Source organism: Eulemur rufifrons, chromosome 5 (genome assembly GCF_041146395.1).
Source record: "Eulemur rufifrons isolate Redbay chromosome 5, OSU_ERuf_1, whole genome shotgun sequence".
Taxonomy (NCBI): domain Eukaryota; kingdom Metazoa; phylum Chordata; class Mammalia; order Primates; family Lemuridae; genus Eulemur; species Eulemur rufifrons.
In genome coordinates, this window is record NC_090987.1 from 29489681 (window position 1) to 29508701 (window position 19021).

Below are 19021 nucleotides of genomic sequence, written 5' to 3' on the forward strand. Positions count from 1 at the left end.
TTTAATTTAAAAAAAGAAAGAAAGAAAGAAAGAAAGAAAGACAGTGTAGGGAATTGTATCTGATTTATGGTCCCAACTTCTTTTCATAGCCTTTGCTGATGCTAAGAAAATTAGCAAAAAGGAGGAAAGGAAGGGAAGGAAAAGACGGGGAGTGAACAGAGGAGAAAACAAGTGGAGCCAAACAGGTGGAAATATTTCTGTTGTTAAACAAGAAAATGGATAAAGCAGAAATTGATGGTGAAGAAATCAGAGTTTTAATACAGCATTACTAAGGCTAGGGGACAAATTGGGGTTTCTACCAGTGCTCTGGCAGTAAAAAGACCCAGACAGACCCACTATCTATTCCAGTTTGGGAGAATTTAGAAAACTGCATAACCAGAATAGCCCAATGAATGTTACTGAAACACAGGTGTCAATAAGAAGGATTGAATTTGATGAAGACTGATGGGGAGGCCAGGGTCTCCTGGCTCATTACAGCTGGCACTGGGCCAGCATAGTAATTGAACCTGATGCCCCTTGTTTGGGTGAAAATCAATGATAAATTGAAGAGAGAGATAATGGATAAATGAGGTATGCTAAGGTGAAAATCCAACATTATTTTGGTGTCTCAAGAGAGGCTCAGAGAAAGAGAATTCTTTCTTAGCTCAAACTCTGGAGGCCCAGAAGGGTGAAGAAATATGGTTTGCCAAAGCTCCCTGTGCTTCTGGAAACTGACAAACTACAATGACAACCAGCAAGCTTGAGTGGCATCCTCCAGGAAATGCCTTTGTCCTGCATTACTTCTAACCAGGAAGATTCCATTTGGTCAATTTTTCCTCTACAAAGAAATTAATTCTAATTGTTTGATTTAACTTTAATGTACATTTTTCTCACCTCAAAAGTGGAGGTAGGAGTCACTTTTAGAATATACCACACATTTTAGGGCAGTGATTTCTGCTTCAGATTAAATTTCTGTATAGAGCTGACTGGAAACACAATGATATTGTAGCATTCCTAGGGTAAATTGGGAGAGAAACATGTACACTCTCATTCCAACAGTCAGCTCTGCTAAAAGGCCAATCTTAGCAATTTTATTTAGCATACCATAATTCCTACCTACCTCTTTCTTACTTATTCATGGAATGATCAACACAAAGAGTTTCTGCTTTTTTAGCTTCCAGATATTTCACTATTTAGAAAACGAAGAGCATAAAAAGTGAAAGAAAAAAGGACTGGAAGGAAATATACTAAACACTAAAATAGTGACAGTGGTATAAACAGTGTGTATACAAAGGGGGGCAAGATTATAGGTGATTTAAATGCTACTTTAAAAAATCTTAGTACCACTGCAATTGTCTCAAATAAACATAAGTACTTAAGTGACTGCTGCCAAATCACTGGTATCAGTTTCTTTAAAAACTCATTAGCAAACAGATTCTTGAATGAATCCTCCCTAACTCCTACACACAGTCCTCCAAAAAGGGATTATTGTTGGTATTGGGAGGAGGTGAATGTTGGGTGCCTATGTCACAGCTAATTAATTTTAATTATCAGTTTAAACCTGACTTTTCAACCATGGGCTTAGATTAGAGGCAATAAAGTAAATTCAGAATCGTTTATTAGAGGCCATACAGCAGGTCATAATTTTTGTAAGGGCTACATGAACATATTTCTTATAAGTTAATGTTAGTTTATGGTATTAAGTTTAATTCTCATTCTGTGATACTTTGATCTTAAACTTCTGATATGAAAAATTTCTGTATATAGGAGGTGAACTTCATTTTAAAAAAAATTTATTTTAACCAAATATCCACCTTAAATATCTGATTTGTTTCCACTATGTTTCCTATTCACCTATTCCAGACTTTTCTGTATACTGATACCTTTCTCTACTCTGTTTCTTTCTCTCTTTCAAATAAATTCTGTTTTTTCCCTCCTTAAATAACAGTTTTTTGCCAACAGATTTTTACTTAACTCTGGAGATCTCAAATGGATCAACTTTACTTTCTTTCAATTTGAAATGAATGTGATACAGGGATTTACCCTTTCTATAACAACAGGAGCAGAGAGAGCACAAAAGACCATCAAGTCTGCAGGGCGTGAAATTAAAATTTTTACATTGATACAAAAGATACCACTGAAGTAATGATACAATATTACAATCCTGGCATGAAATCTTCTGGTTTGAATAAAAGTCAATGCCATGTGACCTACAGTTTATACATCAGTAGAAACATTTTGCTGTTCACAGAAATGTTTATATTCAAGGGAGAAGATAAAAGAATTGGGGAACGCTGTAGTGAGGCATAAACCTGCTGCGGGGGATAGTTGTGGAAAAGCTATGGCGCTTCAGCAGCACTGAACTAGGAACCACGGGAAACTGCAATCCTGGAGGAGGAGGCTCATTTACGAGCATCACAGCAATTCCCAGAGACTCCTAACTCTCCTACAGTCTACAGAGTGACCATGTTTCCCAATGGTTTCAGTGCCAGTTCCAGTCTTAGCTCTGCCACTAATTATGTTTTTCATTAGAAGATCGGTGGTTTGTGTTACAATTGTGATGCACCCTTGGGATGAAGCATCACCTCGGCTTTTGCCAGGATCCGGTTCTTCCACTACCAGTCCATTTCTCTCCAAACCCCAGAAGACAGGAGTTGGCTGTGGAGTATTTTCAACTGGTCTATAGAGAAGTTTTATTTTAGGAGCAGCGCATATCTCAGCTGTGTGCTGGACGGAATGAGGGAACACTGCCTGAGGACGCCCCTCTGAGCTATCCCGCACAGCAACTGCACCTATCCACGCCAGCATGGCGGTACTTCATTGATGGAGAACACGTAAAAGCATCTGAATGAAAGTCTGCACTAAATGTCATTTGTGATCAACAGTCCACTCTGCACCTGGCAGGGCAGGTGTTCCAAGGCAAATACTTCCAGCCTTCATTAGGTTACACCAAGTGCCAAGTTCCTGACTGTGGTGACTCCTGTAGGTCAGACGCATCTTCCAGGGTGGAGGAAGAGACAGCACTCAGAAGAAAATAAATTGAACATCCCTTTCCTTGGCATGGAGTGGCATAGTGCCCTAGCCCTGGCCTTTCATCTTGGCTCTTAAAAGTGTTTCAGCAGGGTTTCTCAGAGACCCAGAAAAAAGAAAATCCCCAAAGTACAATTCCTAGCAATCTTTTATTTATTTAGTGTATTAACATTTAAATAATAATCCTCCTGGCTAAGTAAGCCTTTTATCTTACCTCCTTATTATATATTATTATTTAACATGAGCATTAATCCAAAATATTTTTAAACTGTCAAAATGTAGAAAGTATGAATTCTTCATGTATGTTAAGAAACACAATTACATAGAAGGCTTGTATTATGTAAGACATGCAACTATACACAAGTTTTGTCTGCTTTCTAGCATGCTATGCTGGTATTGGGATTGAGGCTTTCTTCTCAGCTCTAATTATCAGCTCTGGTTTTCAAATAGCTCATGTGGCAGAAAGAGCTGGAAGCAAGATCCCTACTCTCATACAAATCCCAACCCACCTCAAAATCTCTCAGATCTCCTAAAGGAAGAAATAGCCTCTCATGTATAGCAGTAATCACCCTCCCTGTGCCTGCTAAGAGACTTATCTTCCAACCAAATTGATCATTTTATAAGCATTTAGGAGTGGGTGCCAAGCAACAGGATGATGAGCTTTCAATCTCAGTAACAGTCATACTTCAGTATGCACCCATGACAAAAAGAAAATCAATGAAAGCCTTAATAAGTAAAGAGATAATTCATTGGCCAATTACCCTTGAGCTTCAAGACCAACTTGGAATCTTTCATGGATAATCTTTCTTTCTTCCATTTAGGATTTGTACACCAAGAAGCTCATTCATATTCTTTAAAAAGGCAGAGCACAGATGTTTAAGTGAGAATATGAATCCAGCAGTCTTAAGGCTAATGAAAATAACCAAGTTCAGGCATTTCCTTTTACTGTTTACAAAAACTTTCATATAATATCTGTCTTTTAATTTTTATGGTTAAACTCACAAAAAAAGTTACAGATAATATAAAATGTTAAAATGAATTTCCCCACAAGAAATTAAAAAAAGGTAAGCCGAAGGGAAAAAAATACACTGTCTTTTGCAGGGGTTGGGGAGGCCATTTCTCATTAATATGAAAAATGTTAAGTATATTAAAAGTAGTATATATATATATATATATATATGTATCTAAATATATAAGCAGTATATACAAAAATGTCCAGCTGAGCTAAAGATACATTAGTCAATTACCACTGACTACATAATTCTGCATTTTCTCCATTATAAGTATTCTGGCTGACAAAATCTTTGATTAACACAGTACCATTTTTGATACTATCATGCACAATTTTGACCATTCTTTCACCAAGGCAAAGCAGGTAGCTTACAATAACATATGGTCACCTTTTTCAATGTGAGTGATGACCTGAACTTGAACTTCAAGGATGTTATCTTTTCTTCTGTTTTTCTCTTGGTGTCCTCCTATAGTAAGATCTGATGTTTTCCAGACATGATTTCATTTGAAAATTCAAAAATTAAAACTTCAGTAAACACATGGTCACAGAGCACAATCTCAGGACATGTGACTTGTACTGGGGTCCCTTGTCAACTGGGAAAGCCAGTGCCTCTCAGGGACTTGCTCTGTACCTTGCTATGAATGACATGTGTCAAGTTTGCTTAAGATCTCCAAACTACTCACCAGTATAAAAGTCAAACATTTCTGGTGGAAAGTTTAAAACATGTTATTCTAAAATCAATTATTTAATTATTTTTGAAGATGTTCATTTCTTCGTTATTTTATTCTCCAAATGTGTAAATTACTCTGAAGTTAAGAAATAAATATACATGTTTTTGTTTTGATTTTATCTCTAAACAAAGGATAAGGTTCAGAAAGATAGGACAGAAGCATGGAAAACTTAGGTTCCTTGTGGTCAAGGGACTTTTTTAAGGTTTTTCTGCTATTATATTAAGCTATAGAGGCAGTATGAATCTAGGCTCTCAGACTTTAATTCTAATGTCCTTTTCTCTAGGCCATGCTGCCTGTCTAAATGCAAGGATTTTAACTTGAGAAAACTAAAAGTAAGAACCAGGCTGAAGCAGAGGTTTAGAAAAAGCTCTATGATATGACTAAACATAAGATAATGAAATGGCCAAACAAAGCATATCTGATATCCTCAGTGCTACTGACATTGTCTAAGCAATCAAACCCCAATGCAAAAAAAAAAAAATGTTGACACTGCTCATAATTGAGAATCTGCTGTTATTCAGTCTGGAAAAACCCTGCAAGTCAAGATGCTTTCCAATTGTTACAAAATGGGAAAACCTTAAAGTAGAAGAAAATACACATAACTGGGACCCATTCCTGGCAATTCTAATTCAATTAATCTGGGCTGAGGCCTAGAAATAGGTATTTTTACACAGATTCCTAAGTGACTCCAACGTGCAGACAGATTTTAGAACTGCTGCCCTGAAGGGAATTAAACCCTTTCCAAATCTTTACAAAAGGCTAATTATGAGGACAGAATCCACTATCAGTAGCTTCAGTGAGGCCTTGTGTGACCCTAGAAACAGATGTTCTAGGAACACAACATGAAATCTTAACTCTTACCATCTAGCAAAGAATTTTACTCCCTACCCTCCTCTATTTAGAAGACAAACAAATGGAGGGGACATCTCAAGACATTCGAAAAATTTGCCAGCATTGCATAAAGAGAGTCCTTTGAATGCAGGGTCAATCATGTTCGCTTCTATGTCACATCTCGGCAGAGGCACTGTCACTCAGGGTATTTCGCAGAGAGGCCGGTATGATTCATATGCACTGTTCTAGGTGCCCAAACAAATTTTGTTTCCCAGAGCACAAAAGAAGAAAGCTAACACAGTGCCCAATATGGCCAAGCATCAAGTTAAAGGCTTTGCATACCTACCCCCATTTAATCTTCTGGAGCAAATTTATCAGGTGGTTACTAAATATTCTTATTTTCACATGAGGAATGGGGCTTACAGAGTTAAAGTAACAGGCAGGTTTGCAAGGTCAATAGAAAAACATACAACCCAACTGCCCACCTCTGACATGAACCTACCTTCTATTCCTAACCTTTTGTTAGGGGATTCACAAGGAGTTTGGGATCACAAAAGCAAGGTCCTAATCCTAGCTCTGTTCCTTATGGCTCGTGTGATCTTGGCAAGTTCTATAATAACAACTACTATTTATGGAGCACTCAGCCATACACTGTGCTAAGGACTTTACGTAAACTACCTTGCTTACTCATCATGATATGCCTGTGAGAGAGATATTATTATTCCCATTTTATATATTAAATTAAATGATTTGTTCCAAACCATGTAGCTAGCATTCAAACCTATACCTATAAACCCAGGTGTTACAATTATCACACCTGGGCTCTTAATTGTTCTATAATTGCCTCTTGGAGCTTTACTTGCTCATGATTGTGAGGATTACGTTAGGTAACATATAAAATAATTTTTATAAAAGCATTAAGATGCCTAGAACAGTTAAGAGACACTCAACAAATGTTTCTTGAAGTTAAGAGAATCTGATGACCTTAGACCAAATGAACAACTCTAAAACAGCAGTTTATGAGGCTAAAAACTGTGAAATGATAGCAGGAACTGGCAATACTGAACAGATGTCACTAGTCACAGCAGTTTTCAGAGTTCAGTACACTGAAGAAGACGCACCAAGGAAACATAATCCTCACCTATTGCTGGGATGACAAAGAAATAAGATATTAACGTTATATGGGCCAAGTATAACCTTAGGGTTTTTGCAACGACTTGGAACTACTGAGTGTAAAATTTTGAAATGGTTTTGCCTCCTACAAATGTGTTCCCTTTGTTTTCTTTTTACATATTGTTTATAAAATTACATAATATATCACTGTTGTAGAACATTTGAAAAATATAGAAAAGTGTGAAAAATAAAGCAGGTCTTGTAATCTCTTCACCCACAACTTAGGCCTTTAGGAAGATCTCCTGAAGCCAACGACCAGAATTCTATCTAAGAGGCTTAGTAAATACAAGCTGTTGTAATGTACATTTTCCCAAGTATAGCATCTTCTTCCTATGGGAAGAATGTCTTGACAAGCTTCCTTAAGCTGAATTCACTTCTTGGAATTATGCTATGACATGATTATTTCTACCTAACCTATTTGTTTCTGTTTTCCTATCTTACACACTCTATAAACCAGCATGTGCAAGATGAATGGATGACTTATTAATGGCTTTTAATGGTGGGAATTACAGTATCAATCCAACATCATGGCTTAACTAAAAGCAAGCAATATCTTTTCATCAAACAAATAACAATTTCCATGCATTCTCCTGTTCTTGATGGTAATGCAGCTATTTGGAATTCCAAGTTAGCAACCCAACTAAATGAAAACTCTTTGATTGGCTGGGCTTTTCACCCTCCTGGTTAAACATGGAAGACAGGCATGTTTGTAACTTCATATTTTCTTTCACATACTCAACACATTCTTTTCTAAAGTTTTCAGATTAGTCCTTTTCATCATCATCAATTTGTGTGCAACATTTCATGAGGTTTTGGTTTTTCTTGTTATTTACAAAATACTCAAAATGGAAAAGTTATAGTTAATGCTGCTTTGTGTACAGTGTGTAAACTATTACTCCGAGGGCAAATAAAGCTAAAATGATAGTTCTCGGCTTAGCAGCTCATATTTTTAGAAGTCATTTTGAAAAATTTGAGAATAAATTTTATCTAATATTTTGAAACTGAGTTTTAATAGTCATTAAAAATCTTTAATACATAATTTGTTTGAACATATATTATAAATGGATATATCTGTAGATGCCCAACACAATACCTGATACATAACAGGCATTCAATGAATAATATAGCTAGTATCATCATATCTGGTCACCACTCATATACGCTGTCATATAGAGACACTGAGGTCTGCTATTTGAACATACCACAAAAACATCAGCAAAGGTTTGAGGTTTTAGTTTAGTTTATACCTACTCATGATCATTTCCTCTGCTAGGCACATGAGAAAGTCTCGTTGAATATGTACAATATTTATGTAAATGTGTAAGAGAAGAAAGTCTAATAAAGAAAGCTTTTTATTTTTTTACAGTTAGGATTCTGGGCACAAATGCAACAAAATGTTGCAATTTGGCTGTTGTGTATATTTGAACACCACCACTTCCACTTCTGTGTAATTTTTTTCCTATCAAGTTATAAAACCAAATTCCAACACTTAAAATACGTTTGTCTGATTCCTATCCTAAACCAGAATTTTATCAGCTCAGTGCATATACTTCAGAAGCAAATCCAAGTTCCTGGAAGTGGGGAAGAATGAAAAAAAAAAAAAAAACATTGAAATTTGTAATTAGAAAAGCTAGATTCAAGTCTTCTTTTCTGCTTCCTACCATGAGACCTTGGCCAGTTACTCAGTCTCTCTCAATTTTCATTTTCTCATCATAAAATGAGATAATACTACTACTTACCTCATAGGGTTTTGATGCAATTTAAATGAAATGATGCACTTAAAAGCATTCTGTCAATGCTAAAGTACTATGCTAAGAATTGCAAACAGGTAATTATAACTTTCAGTATATTTTTGTCACTAGTATAATAAAAATATGATTCTTGTGTAGGTTTTGAATCCTCTGGCAGCTGTCAATCCAGAATTTTGTTGCCAAGACAAAATAGATCACTGTCACAATTGGCAAGAGCATATTTATACGATTTTCCCTTCTCTTCTATCTAAATGGTTACTGGCGATGTCATGTGGGAGACTAAACAGTGCCTGAACCACTCGTAGGCTAAAGCCTGGTTTATAACTGACAGTGAAAGAAGAGCAAATGTAGAAATGTTTGTTCCTCTCTATAACCCAGCAAAGGACCAAAATGTCATCAGTTGTTCTGGTACTTTAAAAGCTATGCCATCATGTCTGGAGCTGGAAGCGACTGGATTTTCATGTTAAGTTATAATACTTAAGGTAAAAATAAAGATAAATAAAAACTGTTCTCAAGACAGACAGAAGATTCCTTCCAGCTTGGGCTTCATAGAATGTGGTCCCAGGTTTTTGATACTTCTGAGCCTGGTCCCTGGATTTCAGCCTCAGAGGGCAAAGGATCTCACAAGCCACCTTCAAGTCAGCTGTGTGTGAACATCTGCCTTGTGAGCATGGCTATGAGCAAGCACTTGTACTACAGAAAGCTCAGCAAGGTGTAGGCTTACAGGAAAGTTTTCAGAACACATTAAGCATATGGTTTGACAGCAAAGGACCAAGGTATTTAAAAAAAGCAAATCAAACTATTAACAGAATAGAGAACACAGAAATAAATCCACACACAGCCAATTGATTTTTGACAAAGGCACCAAGAACATACATTAAAGGACAGCCTCTTTAATAAATGGTGCTGGGAAAACTGGATATCCATATGTAGAAGAATGAAACTAGACTGCTATATCTCACCACACACAAAAATCAAATCAAATAGACTAAAGACTTAAATGTAAGACCTGAAATGATAAACCCACTAGAAGAAAACATAGGGGAAACACTTCATGACGTTGATCTGAGTAAAGATTTTTTGGGTAAGACCTCAAAAGCATAGGCAACAAAAGCAAAAATAGGCAAATGGAACTATATCAAACTAAGAAGCTTCTGCACAGCAAAAGAAACAATCAACAAACTAAAGAAACAACTTACAGGAGAAAATATTTGTAAACTATTCATCTGACAGGGAGTTAATATCCAAAATAGATAAGGAACTCAAACAGCTCAATAGCAAAAAAACAAATAACCCAATTAAAAAATGGGCAAAAGACCTGGACAGACATCTCTCAAAAGACGACGTACAAATGACCAACACATGTATGAAGAAATGCTCAACATTACTAATCATCAGGGAAATGCAAATCAAAACTACAATGAGATATCACCTCATTCCAATTTGAATGGCTATTATCAAAAAGACAAAATATAACCCATGCTGGTGAGGCTTTGGAGAAAGAGGAATGTTTATACATTGTTAGTGGGAATGTAAATTGGTACAGCCATTATTGAAAACAGTACAGAGGTTCCTGAAAAAATAGAACTACCATATGATCCAGCAATCCCACACTACTGGGCACATATCCAAAGGAAACAAATCCAGTATGTTGAAAAGATATATGCATGCTCAGGTATACTGCAGCACTATTCACAATAGCCAAGATACGGAATCAACCTAAGTGTCCATCAATATCTGAATGGATAAAGAAAATATAGCATAATACACACAATGAAATACTATTCAGCCATTAAAAAAGAATGAGAATACTGTCATTTTCAGCAACATGGATGAACCTAGAGGATATTATGTTAAGTGAAAGAAGCTAGGCACAGAAAGACAAATATCACATCATCTCACTCATATGTGGAATCTAAAAAAGCTGATCTCATAGAAGTAGAAAGTAAAAATAGTGGTTACTAGAAGCTGGGGAGCGGTAGGAGTTGGGTAGCAGTTGGGGGAGGATGGGGAGAGGATGGTCAATGGGTACAAAGGTACAGTTAGATAGAAGGAATAAGTTTTGGGATTCTATTGCATAGTAGAGTAATTATGGTTAACAATATTATATTGTACATTATAAAATAGCTAGAAGAAAGGATTTTTGAATGTTTTCACCACAAAGAAATGATAAATGTATGAGGTGATGGATATGCTAAATACCCTGATTTGATCATTACACAATGTATAATGTACTGAAACATACATGTATAATTATTATGTGTCAATTAAGAAAAAAGCCCCCAAGCTATCAAGTCCTTCAAAGCACATACTCAACTATTTCCCAAACCCCCTCAAGGAAAAAACAAGCTCCACAAAATCTATACCTCCCCACCCACCAATAACTCAAAAAGAAACAAAACAAAATAAAACAAAAACCTTCAGCACTTCTGTGTTGTGGTTAAAAACTATAATCTTTCTGGGAAAAAAAAGCTAGAGTAGAGAGGTGAACAGTGCTTCCTAGAAATACGCTAAATCCAGTTCCAGTTCCAAAAATTCACTAGTTGGGCATGATTTGCTGAGAGCTGCCTTTCTCTCTTCACGTCTTACAAGGAAAAAAGGGCGGAGGCGGGAAGAGTACCAGCTGCATCTCTTCATGTGAGTCACAGAAGAACAGAGAGAAGAGGCCTTAGTAACCTTTTACTTCAGGGTCTAAAAATTTAATCCTGCCTCTGCATGCCTGGTGTTTGCCTGTTTATTAGTGTACAACAATCATCACATTGTTACATGACCGAGAAAGAGAAAGTGGACCAGTATTTTAAAAGTGACAAGATTTCTGTTGCATTGAGCAATCCCAGAAGATACTCTCTTAATCTTAATATAAAATGTGTCAGAGATCTACATTCCTGAATAGAAAAAGGTACTGATATATAAAGCATATAACAGCTCTAATAGGCCTTTTTTCCCCAGTCAAATTTGAAATGAAAGACTTGAAGATCCAAAGTTACATTAATGCAAATATCTGCCTGTTGCAAGTATACTTTTTGATTAAATTGGCATACATCAAGTACAATTAGAAAGGTTATTTATAACGAAGAAATACATAATTCTGCATCTTAATGGGGATGACAATTACAGCTGATGGTTGCTAATTAACATTACTTCTTTTGCTTTTGGGTGTTAGGTACTTCCTATACAATTTTATTGTTGGCAATGGACACATCTAATTCTGGAAGGCACAAAAGGGTTAATTATAAGTAACATTTGTGCTCATAACACATTCATTTGAGAAGCAAATGGTATCCTCCCCAGCTCTGGCTTCACATTGGAGATCAGAGAATCAAGTAGAATTGGTAAACTCTGACTCAGTCTCATGGCAGGAAAGGCATTTATTCAACTTTCTTCAGAGCCAAGCCTCACCTACCCTCCAGGTGTTCAGAATGTCAGGGAGAAAGCCCCTCTAGTTCTCCTCTCTCCGGGTGAAGTGGTCTGTGGGGCATTGCCTGTCCCAACCAAGCAGAAATGAATGGCACCTTTTAGTTTGGTCCCCTTCTTGTGCCAAGATGACTACTGTGCTTACTCTCTTGGGCAGCTCAGGGGTGTGTGATCAGTGTTGGAAGCCAGAAGTGAAATGGAGAGAAAGAAGCATTGCAGCTCTCAGCCCAGAAAACTATAATGCCCTCTTTGCTTGTGTTGTAAATTACATATTTATTTTGTTAGTGTGAGATAGATGAATATTTCTACATACAAAGGTGCCCAGCTAAAATCAGGATAAGTGATATTAATGTCTTATGGTCAGTATTATTGAACCTCGAAAGCAATAAACTTTATGAGTCGATAAATATTACATTTGCAACATAGTTAACATTCCTTTACTGTCTCTAGCACTTATTACACATTGTAACTGCAAGTCTACAATACATTATTCATATTTGGGGTGTCACCAAGTGATGGATTGCTGTAGGAGAGGCTGTCCTTTAAATAAATCAACAAATAAAAATGCAAATGTTAACATTTTCAGCCACAACTTTTTCCATCTTGAATGGGGAATGAAAATTTCACATTATATTGACAGCCAGCAGAGAGAACAATTAACAACCTACATTGTGAATGAGAAAGATGACTTTGCCACGCCTGGTTTTTTCACCTGCACATGGAAAGATATGGGACTCTTCTAGGTATTTTCAGAGAACAAAGGAAAATCTGAGTGCCCGTCCCCCAACCCCCCTCTACTATCTGTCTCATCTTCTTTTGCAAGTCTTGAAAATTCTTGGAATTCAGGGTGGACACGGGAAGGACTTTTACTCCTGTTCTTTTCATTACTTTCAAAGGTTTGCTGAGATGAAAAACAAAGGGCTTTTCTCTTGCATTAAGAGTTTGCATGTACCTGAAAAGTAGTCTATAAAAAATGCCTTTTCTACACATTGAAATAAAAGCAATTCAAATAATTCTGATTCTGATATCTGGAAAGCAACCACCATGCCTTCCTGGTAACTGATTTTCATAGTACTGGATCTTTTTTCAGCTCTGCACTTTATATAATAGACCTATAATATGCCATTGAGCACTTCTAAGGATAAAATCTGGTGTGCCACACATTGTTTTATGAAGCCAAATGCTCATTATTTAAGAAGCTTCTGAGAATCTATTAATATATTTAGCTGATCGGCAGTATTAAGGACTAACAGATAAAGAATCCTTTTTAAAAGGTCTGTAAATATGAGTCTTCACAGCAATTTTAACCTGGGCTTGTAAAACTCTACAAAGTTGACATGGTCCATTCAGAAAATGTGTGCTGAGGATGTATTACAAAACCTTTACTGAGGAAACATTTTATTCCTCTTTCTCATGCTTCCCTCTAAATGAAATGCAACCATCAAAAACATATTAAAGAGGTGTTAAAAATCTCATTTTCGTCTTCAGCAACAGGAAAATTCACTAAGATTGAAAAATCTAGTTAATCTCCCCCTTTTACCTCTAACTACTCCAAATGAATCCCTCAAGGTGAGCTGGGATGGAAACTCTTTGAGCACAGGCTTTAAGCCACAAGATTCAGTGGTCCAAAGAGGGAGCCAATCAACATTTCAGAATCACAACTCATTTGTGGGTCTTTGGCAAAATGCCAACAATAGTAGCATTAAAAATAAAAGAAAGGAACAATAGAGAAAGAATGTGGCAAACTAATTAAATTCTCTTTTGATCGTGAGTGGTTTCCAAAATAGGGAATTTGTCATTGTCAGCTATTGCAATATTTAAGATTATGACCTTTAGAGTCTGAAATGCTGACTTTGCCTCTTAATAGCTATGTGACCTTAGACAAGTCATTCAAGCTCTCTGAGCCTTAGTTTCCTAATTTTTAAGATGGAGATGATAGTACCACTTCATAAGGTTGTGAAGATTAAATTAGATAATGCATATAAAGGGCTTGGCACAATGCTTGGAACACAGTAGATACTTAATAGATGGCGGGCATCATTATTATCCTTTGTGCTAGAGTAATTTCTCAACAGTTCTTTAAGATGCTTGCCCTTCCAGCTCCAGAATTAAAAGAAAAACAGTAAGAGCCACAACAGAATGACATTGGTTCTTAAGGATGCCCAGGTTTGGCTTCTGTGGGACAGTATATCCATAGGCACTGGGCTGAAATACAACTCTTTAGAGAAGGAAGAGGTAATACTTCTCCTTTTGAAACTATCTCAAACCACAAGAATAAATTTTAGGGCATGCCTTCAAAATCATCAGGCTTGAGACCAACAATTTAGGCATTTCTACTTTGCAAGCCTATAAACTTTAAAATTACCTACAAATTAAGTATTAAAATCTACATTCATCTGATAAGATGCTAGGAATTTAAGTGGTCAAAACCAATCATATCCCCAAGGAAACATAAAACAAGCCCTTTTGGTATTGATGTTTATATATTTAGCTTTAAGTGTATATAATATGGGAGTTTGCTTATTATATATGAAAGATTTTAAATATTAATAACATATTTCTTTCCCTGACTCCAGAAAAGCCTGAATCAAATTATTAACCCCTCCAATGTCTCTGGTATAAATACATGTTAGTATTCATTTATAAATGTATAACTATTCTTTGATAAATTGGGAAAGATCTTCTGTTAAATAGAATTTCTGATGACAGATAGGATTAGCTTTGGGTTTCTACGGAAACCCTTGACCATTAACATGATCAATTAAGGAAGTACATGATCTATAAAGAAAAGGACTCCATGTGGTTTAAGCTGGCCAAATCTAGATGCTTCAAAAGTAAGGACTTCTCTTTCGAGTAAAAGCCATTATAACTGTCAAGATTTTTTCATTCCTTAGTAAATAAACCTCAAAAAATGCTCTCATATGGAGAATACTGAACCAAGCAATCCCTGAAGCTTACCGGGAGGTGTGTTTGAATGATGATGAGGCTGTGGTGACAAGCTCCTTTTGGCTTCCTGTTGGCATAGGAGATGTGGATGCATCTTTTCTAACTCCTGTTATTGTCTCTGTATGAACAATAAAAAAATAATTTGAGCATTCAATACAAGGAAATGGAAAAGTACACTCTAAGTAATGTATTAGACATTATAGGAATCCCCAAGCTTCAAAAGTAGGCCACTTTTTTGCCCTGAAATGGAACAATGACAGAATGAAAACTCACTTCAGTTTTGTAAATATCAGAGATCCATAAGGCCTTGTTTTAAACAGTACATTTGTGCAATAACAGGCTAAGCAGAGATTTTGTTTTTAAACTTGAACGTCTATCATATTCCTGCTGATCTGGGTTTACTGTGAACTTGCCCAAGAAGGTAGGTTGTTTTATTTTGTTCCCTTTAGCCATCATAAGAAAAGATTCCAGCACTTTGAACTTCTAACCCCCCCAAATTAAATCAATCCTTTTCAAAAAACTTTCAAGGTAGACTTAAATCTTGAAAGTTTCTTTTAAAAACCTCTACGCTGGCTAAAACACACGTCTTAATTGGAAGATGCTCATCTAACTATTCATTCTAGAGCCACAGGCAAGTTCCTAAGCAATAGTTTTTATCTTCCCAAAGTAAAGACTGATTTGGACTCAATTCCTTTCTAACAAGCAATGTTTAGTTAATTACTTTTCTCTTCTGGAGTGCTAAATAAAAAAATGGTATAGACAGAAAGTGGTTTTTGTTTTATCTTCTATTTATTATTGTTTTCTAAACAAAATAAAATATCCCTGTCTTATCTTGGAAGACTACAAGAATCTCATTCACAAATTTTCTTCTGGTTCCTGGGAAATTGTTACCCAGGATGCATAAAGAAGTTATTTAGGAAGATCTACTTTTTGAGGAAAGTGTGAGTATTCACATAACACAAAGACAGCATTGAAGTGTTGGGAATACCAGACCCTAAAATTCCAGGAGTACAGTATGCTAACTCTGGGAATGGCAATAGTTTAGGTGTGATGGGAGAAAATCAGGCCTTAGAGAAGGCCAGAGTCTTACATCTGTAGAGATTAGCATCAAAATGATCACCATTATCCTTGGTATTTAAAACCTGTACTTTCAATATTCACTATTCTCTACTATGTATAGATGTAAAATACCAGCTGTCTAAATGCACAATTCAGTCCTCTTTGTATACATAAACTTGTGGGACCCTCAACCCAAACCAGTACATATTTATACTGCACATAAACTCCATTCGTGCACAGAGTGCATTTAGTCAGTAAGTATCCACTGAGTACTTAATGATGGACAAGGGCCAGTGCCAGGATTAAGCTCAGGCTTAGTTTATGAGGAGGGGAAGGAAGGTGAGAGTAAAAAGATAATATTGGGTTTTTACCTCATGCTATATATAAAAATTAACTCAAATTAATCGGAAACCTAAATATAAAAGCTAAGACTATAAAACTCTTAGGAGAAAATGTAGGTATAAATCTTCATGATTTATATGGATTAGGCAATGGTTTCTTGGATATAACACCAAAAGCACAAACAACCAAAGGAAGAAAACAGATAAATTGGACTTCATGGAAATTAAAACATTTTTGTATCAAAGAACACTATCAAGACAGTGTGAAAAGACAACCCACAAAATTGGATAAAATATTTGCAAATCATATATCTTATATGGGTCTAGTATCTAGAATATATAAAGAACTCTTACAACCTGATTACAAAACGATGAACATGCCAATTAAAAATTGTGCCAAAGACTTGAATAGATATTTCACCAAAGAAGATATGCAAATGGCCAATAAGTAAATGAAGAGAGAGGCTCAACATCACTAATCATTAGAGAAATGCAAAAACTATGGTACCACTTCACACCCACTTGGATTGTTATAATTTTAAAAATGGGGAATAAGCTAGGTATAGTGCCTCACACCTATAATCTCAGTGACTCAGTAGACTGAGGCAGGAGGATCATTTCAGGCCAGGAGTTTGAAACCAGCCTGGGCAATATAGCAAAACCCCATCTCTAAAAATAATTAAAAAGAAATTAGCCAGGCTTGGTGGCGCATGACTATAATTCCAGTTACTCGAGAGGCTGAGGTGGGAGGATCGCTTGAGCCCAGGCATTCAAGGCTACAGTGAGGTGTGATTACTGTGCCACTGCAAACTAGTCTGGGTGATAAAGCAAGATCCTGTCTCTTAAAAAAAGGAAAATAAGTGTTGGTGAGGACGTGGAGAAATTAGAATCCTTACCCATTGCTGGTGGAGATTTAAAACAGTGCAGCTACTATGGAAAACAGTTTTTTGACTTCTCAGTAAGTTAAACATAGAATTACCATACAACCCATCAATTCCACTCATATTGTGGGTATATACCCAAAATAATTGACAACAGTTGTTCAGACAAAATCTTATACACAAATGTTCATAGCAGCTCTATTCACAATAGCCAAAAGGTGTAAACAACTCAAATATTCATCAACACAAGAATGGTAAACAAAATGTGGTTTTAATAAATAGAAGGGGTATTTATTCAACCATAAAAAGGAATGAAGTTCTGATACATGCTACAATATGAATGAACTTCAAAAACATTATGCTAAGTGAAATAAGCCAGACACAAAAGGCCACATGTTGTGTGATTCCATTTATATGAAATATCCAGAATAAGCAAATCCGTATAGAAAGAAAGTAGATTAGTGGTTGCCAGGAGTGATGGAGAGTTAGGGGAAAATGGAGAATGACTTTTTAATTGGTACAGGGTTTCCATAGGGAGTGATGAAAAGTTCTGGAACTAGATAATGGTGATGGTTATACAACATTTCCACATACTGAATGCTACTGAATTATACACTTTAAAATGGTGTGTATTTTACCGCAATTTTTTTAAAATTAGGAAGAACCTCTGTTTTCTGAAAGAGTTTAAGATTGCTATTATTTCTTTCTTAAATGTTTGATAGAATTCATCATTGAAACTTCTGGCCTGGATTTGTTGCTTTTGCTGCTGTTTATGTTGATGACAATGGTGTGTTTATAGATTTTCTTGTTTCTGTACTTTGGACACTCCAATTTGTTCATCTCTTTAATCATGTCACCTAATTTAATCCACGTTGGGCTATGAAGAGCACTCACATCACTGCAAGCACAAGCTCACTTAGAGGAACTAGGAGCTTCAGAGATTATTCCTCATTTCAGGTTAAATCTATAATAATCCTCTTCCAGTAAACACAAAAATGAGTCACTAGGGGACCTCAACCAGAAGCAGCTGCTATATAGGATTATATAACCTAAAAAAACCCCAAAGACAAAATGAAGGGGCATGGTCAATACCATCAGATAAATCTATATTACTCTAGGTTCAGCCTCTCTTACAATTGTGAGGGAATTTAGAGATCCATGAAAGAGGAACAAACAGGAGGTAGCTCTAAATGTAGCAGGGGGCTTTGGAATGGACAAAGTCAGGTTTTACAGCCTGACTGAGGAATGGGCATTGCTTTGCCAAGCCCCAGGGTTTAACATTTCAATGCTCAGGAGCCTCAAGGCCTCTGCTAGCCCACTAGCATAATGGAAAAAATAAATAAATAAATAAATAAATGCCCTGAGCTTTGAGAACTGTAATAAAAGGGATTACTCAGGAAGGAGAGGTTCTAGGCATGCTGGGAGAGAATGCTATGCTGCTGCATGAAAGGAAAAAGGAGGAATGAAGACGGGGTTTTTCCAGACTTATGCCTTTTAAAAGCTTTTGACCCAAGGTTAGAATTTCCCAAGTAATGTCTCCCTGTTCTGCATGGCTCCATAAAAGCAACTAACATATAGCATCCCAAACATTGATGAATAAAAAAACAGTTTATATTTTAAGTATAATTCTGATAATACTGTACATATCTTTGCTATCACAGGGCTCTTTCTTTTTTACAAGTTTAGCATCAATGAATGAAGTTGGCAGGATGGTAAGAATAGGAGAGATAAAGGAGTAAGAGATTGGCAATAAAGATTAATGGTCCTGTAGTAAATGTCCTATGTAGTACTTAATGATTAAAGGGTAACAACAAAACAAACAAAGGATATAAAGCAGAAGAAAAGTATATTAAAAAATTCAGACACACTAAAG

The 19021-nt window shown here is 36.2% G+C and overlaps 1 protein-coding gene across 3 annotated transcripts in view; it reads right to left on the reverse strand.

Moving 5' to 3' along the window:
- The window catches only part of KIAA1328 (KIAA1328 ortholog), a 222265-nt gene that overhangs the window by 6778 nt on the left and 196466 nt on the right, over nucleotides 1-19021 (reverse strand). For all 3 annotated transcript variants that reach the window (XM_069468090.1, XM_069468092.1, XM_069468091.1), the window contains one exon: nucleotides 14880-14985. In XM_069468090.1, the coding sequence (XP_069324191.1) occupies nucleotides 14880-14985 (106 nt within the window). The remainder of the gene's footprint in view (nucleotides 1-14879; nucleotides 14986-19021) is intronic.